The following is a 5,753-nucleotide window of genomic DNA, read 5'->3' as shown; positions in this document are numbered from 1 at the left end:
TTGAGAGTCCGCCTGCCGATGCAGGGGACATGGGTTCGTGCCCCGGTCCGGGAAGATCCCACATGCCGCGGAGCGGCTGGGCCCGTGAGCCATGGCCGCTGAGCCTGCACGTCTGGAGCCTGTGCTCTGCAACAGGAGCGGCCACAACAGTGAGAGGCCCGCATACCACACACACACAAAAAAAGCCAGGTGAGGGAGGTGGGGTCGCAGGGTATGTGATCAGCTCATGCACAGTTCTCTGACTGACTGATGGTGAGGTAACAGGGTGGTGTCACAAGGGCTCACATTACCAGTCCTTAGGCTCCAGGAGGCCTGGGGCTATGTGCTCATGGTCATCAAGTAGTTAACATCTTCCATTTGGTGGGGGGTTTTCACATCTGGAAAACAACTCAGGAAATGTGCCTCAAATACTGTTATCTAGGTGCTTCAGAGAGGAGCTAAAGCAGAGGATATGGAGGAAGGCCTGTCCCGGGAAGGCCCCTTAGGGTCCTACTCGGTTACAATAGTCTAGGATAAAATTCACTCCCTGGTCCTATTTACCTTTCAGTAAGAAGCTTGAATTACACGACATTTTGATTATATGAGATTTTGATTATATTTACCCTTTAATAAGACATTTTCATGTATATCAGCTTGCTTCTTCAGACTGCCTGTTTCTAGTAGCAAGAGGTCATTCGTGCAGCCCAGCTCCACCATAGCAAAGCAGTACCAATCTAAATGTTTCCACATTTCCCTGGGCTTCTGCTTATTTTTTAAATTAGTGTTTTAAACAAAGTGCTAACTTCCCCAGCCTGACTTTATGCCATAAAAAAAAAGCTATTTTATTTAAAACTCTCTAATATACAGTTCCCAGCCAGATTAGTGATATTAACAGCAACAAATTTCTCATGGGTGTAAGATTTTTATTCCAAGTTGATTTGCATTCCATTGGAAATTGTAGAACGCATTCCCTTCTTTATTTTAAAAAAAAGTAGTTTAAAATTTTAATAGGAATTAGAAAATGTGATAAATCTGCAGATCAAAAATGGCTTTGATGGCTTGCAGTAACAAGTCTTTAAAACAAGTTTTGAAGTCATCATTTTCCACCTCCACATCAAGGATAACCTTCTAATTAGTGATTGGTCGTAGAGCACTGAGACTTGGGTAAACAGAAAGATTGTAGAACTTCTCCAGCCCCAGATCAGGATGTTTTCTATGCCTTCTCATAGTGGCGAATGGCAACCACATCGCCAAAAGTAAGAGTCTGAAAGATTCAAAAGATAACCAAATCTTTTTATACAGGTATATCAGTAGCTGGAAATTTTAAAGATTATCATATTATGTTATTTTAAAGATTATCATATATATGATTTAAGTATTATACAAAAGAATAATGGCATTTACAAACATTAAGTGTTGCATAAGTCTTCATTTTTTGAAAAGAAACCCTTATATTTATCTTGTGAATGACATGTATACACAGTTCATGTCTCTAAAAGAAATATGAGGCAAAAACTGAGATTATCTAGATTCAGGTCAAAAGAATTCCTCTTGCCTTATAATTATCAGGGTAATTGGAGCATATTAGCTATCTGCTTTAAAAAGTGTATAAAATTTATAGTAGGTTTTCATAATACTTTACAATTCATGACCTAGATAAATTTTGAAGAATTTTTTGAAAACCCAAATTATTTGGACAAATCGTATTTGCAATGATTTGTTCCACAATCAGCAGGAAAAGGTAAATGTACAAACGTTTTCGTTGCTTTGGCTGTCATGTTTAACCTATGTGAACCTTGGTGGTTATGTGGCTATAATGTGCAACATGGGCTCTTGTATCTAATCCAACTTGAAGAATTGCTATAAATCCTCTTTACAAAATTTAGTGTTTTTTAGTGTTCATCATTTTCATGTAGTCTTGTGATTTCCAAGAATGTAGTGTGCCCTTGTCATCCATTACTTTCATTTCCTTGTTTGAACTCAGGCTTGCCTGATCACCGTCATACATGTCAAAGTTGAGCTATCCACTTTTCTGTATTCAGGAAAAAAATAAAGAAAAAATCATAAAGGAGAACTTCAGATTGAATCCTTTATAAATGAATTTGTTTGTTTGTTTGATGATGCTGATGGTCACTGCAGGAAAACGTGGGCAAATATTCATCAACATGAAAGGAAAACTGTCCCTCTGCTCCCCACATCCACTTCCACCCAGGAAATGGAGAGTGAATATGTAAGCCCTCTATCTCAACCTAGAACAGCTAGCTGGTGTTCAAGGGAAGGAGAAGAAAACTAGTCAATAGTCTTAAATAACAAAACCAAAAGACCCTTCCTGCTATTATCTTAGAAGGAATATGTAAAGCAACCCCTGCCCCCCCAAAAAACCCCACAATAGATGTACTGACTACTTCAATGTCATCAAAATTCCATTACTCAACTCACCAAAAAAAAGTGTCTGGGGTGCTAGATTGAGACATAACATTTTTTCCCAGTTTATGATGCTACTCCATCATTAGAGAAATTATTTTTAAATTATTTTTTATTTTATAATTTTTACATGACTATCCAGTATTGAATAGACATGTTTTTAAAGCTATCTGATGCATTAAAAAGAAAGACTGGAAGGAAGTAATACCAAAATAGTTCTCTCTAAGGGGACATTAAAAAGGATTTTCATATTTTTGTTACACTTCCCTGTTATATTCCAAATTATCTGCACTGAACTTGTGAAACCTTTATAAACTAAAATATAAAATGTTAAAAGTCTCATTTATTACAGAAGCTATAAAGTAATTTTTCTGAGGTTCAGCAAATGATAATATAGTAATATCATCTCTCTCTATTTTCATGATGATTGGTTTTATATTCAGATTTCATTTGAGGATTAGACATTACGGTAATCCAACAGCTGTTCTTCTGACACAATTTTAGCTAAATCAATGGCAACTTTTTAAAACTACACTTAATAGAATTTTTCTCTTTTTCTGTAATTAAAAAAGCAGAGTGGAGGAAACAATTAGCTAAGATATTTTTATTTCTCCTGTTTTACACATGATTAAAGAATCTTGCTAGTGATTTAATGTTGTTAAAGAAGGAAAGACAGGAGAAAAGGAGAGAGGGAGGGAGAGGGAAGGAGATGGGAAATGAGGGGGTGAACGGTGGGCAAAGAAGCAGGAAGGGGAAATTGCTCCTACTTACCATGACCATTTTGCCATTCTTAATCTCTCTTACAAAATTTGTCTCTTTGCCATCCCATTTCTGTACATGGACAAGTTTGTCTCCATCCAGGCTAACCACAGACTGAAACCAACAACAAAATGCAGAATATATCAATAGGAAGAGGTCAGATTTCTTATATGGAAGCCAAATGAATTGACTTTTATCTATTTAAAAATTATTTTTAAACATTTATTTATTTATTTTTGACTGCATTGGGTCTTTGTTGCTGAGTGTGGGCTTTCTCTAGTTGCGGCGAGCAGGGGCTAATCTTCGTTGCGGTGTGCGGCCTTTTCATTGCAGTGTCTTCTCTTGTTGCGGAGCACAGGCTCCAGGTGCGCGGTCTTCAGTAGTTGTGGCACACGGGCTCAGTAGCTGTGGTGCACGGGCTTAGTTGCTCTGTGGCATGTGGGATCTTCCCGGACCAGGGATTGAACCTATGTCCCTTGCGTTGGCAGGTGGATTCTTAACCACTGTGCCACCAGGGAAGCCCCTGAGTTGATTTTTTAAAGAGTAATTATTGAATAAATAGTGATCAACTAATTATCAAAGTAGTACAATTTCCTCTGTTGCTTCCAGAGTCATTATTATAAAATCTCTAGTAATTCATAATTTGATTGAAATGTGTCCATCTAGATGCAAAAATTTACGTATTAGAAATAAAAATCCTGAACTAGTGCTTTCTGACTAATCATCCTACTCTTTTAAACAGAGTCTTAGAATGAGGCAAGCTATTGATTTAGTCAACCTGAGGCAAAAGAGAGATTAAACAAAATGCAGTCTTTCAAATGAACACTATTAAATACTTTCTGAAATACAGGTTTGATATAAAATGAGAAAAACACATGGTAAAGAAACAGATTCAGGGCTTCCCTGGTGGCGAAGTGGTTGAGAGTCCGCCTGCCGATGCAGGGGACACAGGTTCGTGCCCCAGTCCGGGAAGATCCCACATGACGCGGAGCAGCTAGGCCCCTGAGCCATGGCCACTGAGCCTGCGCGTCCGGAGCCTGTGCTCTGCAACGGGAGAGGCCACAGCAGTGAGAGGCCCACGTACCGCAAAAAAGAAAAAAAGAAACAGATTCAAGATTTGAGCTATGGTAGGTGCCCATTGTTCAGAATACAAGCTATGAACACTAGAATGCAAAATTAACTCTTGGTCCTTCTCTCTGAAGTGAAATACTGAGAACATTTTTCACTTCCCATCATCTAGAAAAAAAGAAATATTGGGACTTTCTCTCTTTTCTTCTCTCCTTCCCATCCCCACCCCCAGAGAAGGAGCGGCTCCTCACCTTACAGTTTCTGTCATCTGGAGTGGTTTCATCAAACTCTTCTCCCATATGGAAACTAATCTCTGTGTTCTTGAATGTGCTTTGAGTCCTGATCACCACTTTGTCCCCCTCCTGACTGATGATCACTGTTGGTTTAGTCACATTTCCCACCTGCCTAGTGGCAAAGCCCACACCTAAAATAGCAAAAGGAAGCAGTACAGTTGGCTGCAACTTCCAAAATAGCTCACAAAGCAGGAATCTACCTTCCTATTCTGGAATCTATGTCCTAAAGTATAAGTTTCAGTAGAGTATGTTTAGCCCATCAATTATGCAGGACAACTACTGAGCCGTAATAACAAGTGGATGCTTATTTGGAAGCATAAATAGTAAAAGGATGCTGAAGAAAAAGCGGAAAAGGCGCAGAAGCTTCATGTCCTCCACAGAATACTAAATGCTCCGTTATTTGGCCCTAGGCAAGGAAGCAGGCAAATGCCACACTTAAATATCCGTTCTGTGAGAAACACACAGCCTAGCACCCTGATTATGACAATGTGATCTGTCATTGTCTCTTGCTAACCTGATGGGTGAAGAAGGAATCTGCAAGTATCTGAAGCTGCAGGTTGAGAAAAGAAAGCACATCTTATTTTTACCTACCTAGAGCCTTCATGTACTCGTCAAAATTCTGACTGTCCGTCAACTTCCACGTAGCACAGAAAGCCTCCACCATCCTTACCCTTTTCCCTTTAGCTTCAGAATCAGATAAAAGAAGCAGAGGCAAGGATCTTCGGATCTTAGGGCCACTGCAGTTCGGAAGACCCCTCTGCACCTCACGGCAGCTCCTGCCTTCTTATTAAGAAAAGAGGCAGGCAGAAAGCCAAGGATTTGAGTTGCAAACACATCCCTCCAGTGTCCCTCTTTCCAGGAGGCTGTTGCAGGGGGAGGAGATGGGAAGGGGGGCGTTGAGCCAGGTTCCAATCCTCTTTGTGATTGGCTCAGGCCACTGGGTTAGCGGAGTAGGTCGAGTTCCTCCCAAACCTCACACTGCAGCCCTTCTGCCTGAGAAATCTCTGCAAAGATTCCGTGAGGCTGGAGGCAGGGAGCGTCTAATGAGAGAAGGTCTTTCAGGATCAGCCCGAAAACTTGGCAAAGGCCGTTTCAGACTGTGAGGAAAGAAAAAAACGCACAGTAGGACATTCAGATTGATTTCCGTTAATGGCAAAGCTGGTTGCAAATGAGGACCCCGCCTTAAAGAAAACCACTGAAACGCCAGACTTTTCAGACAAAAGAGGCTGA

The 5,753-nt window shown here is 40.3% G+C and overlaps 1 protein-coding gene across 1 annotated transcript; it reads right to left on the bottom strand.

Annotated features, from left to right (window-relative positions):
* Positions 1-1,192: 1,192 nt before the first annotated feature.
* Positions 1,193-5,234, bottom strand: FABP7 (fatty acid binding protein 7; the record flags this gene model as incomplete). Its single annotated transcript, XM_081251489.1, has 4 exons — positions 5,115-5,234; positions 4,482-4,654; positions 3,175-3,276; positions 1,193-1,243 (listed from the first exon to the last, which is right to left on the bottom strand). Exons 1-4 carry the CDS (start codon positions 5,185-5,187, stop codon positions 1,193-1,195), a joined length of 399 nt encoding a protein of 132 aa, XP_081107615.1. The 5' UTR covers positions 5,188-5,234.
* Between the last annotated feature and the right edge of the window lie 519 nt (positions 5,235-5,753).

This window comes from Mesoplodon bidens, assembly GCF_964165515.1.
Source record: "Mesoplodon bidens genome assembly, chromosome: 12".
Taxonomy (NCBI): Eukaryota; Metazoa; Chordata; class Mammalia; order Artiodactyla; family Ziphiidae; genus Mesoplodon; species Mesoplodon bidens.
This window is presented reverse-complemented; position numbering and strand designations above follow the sequence as displayed.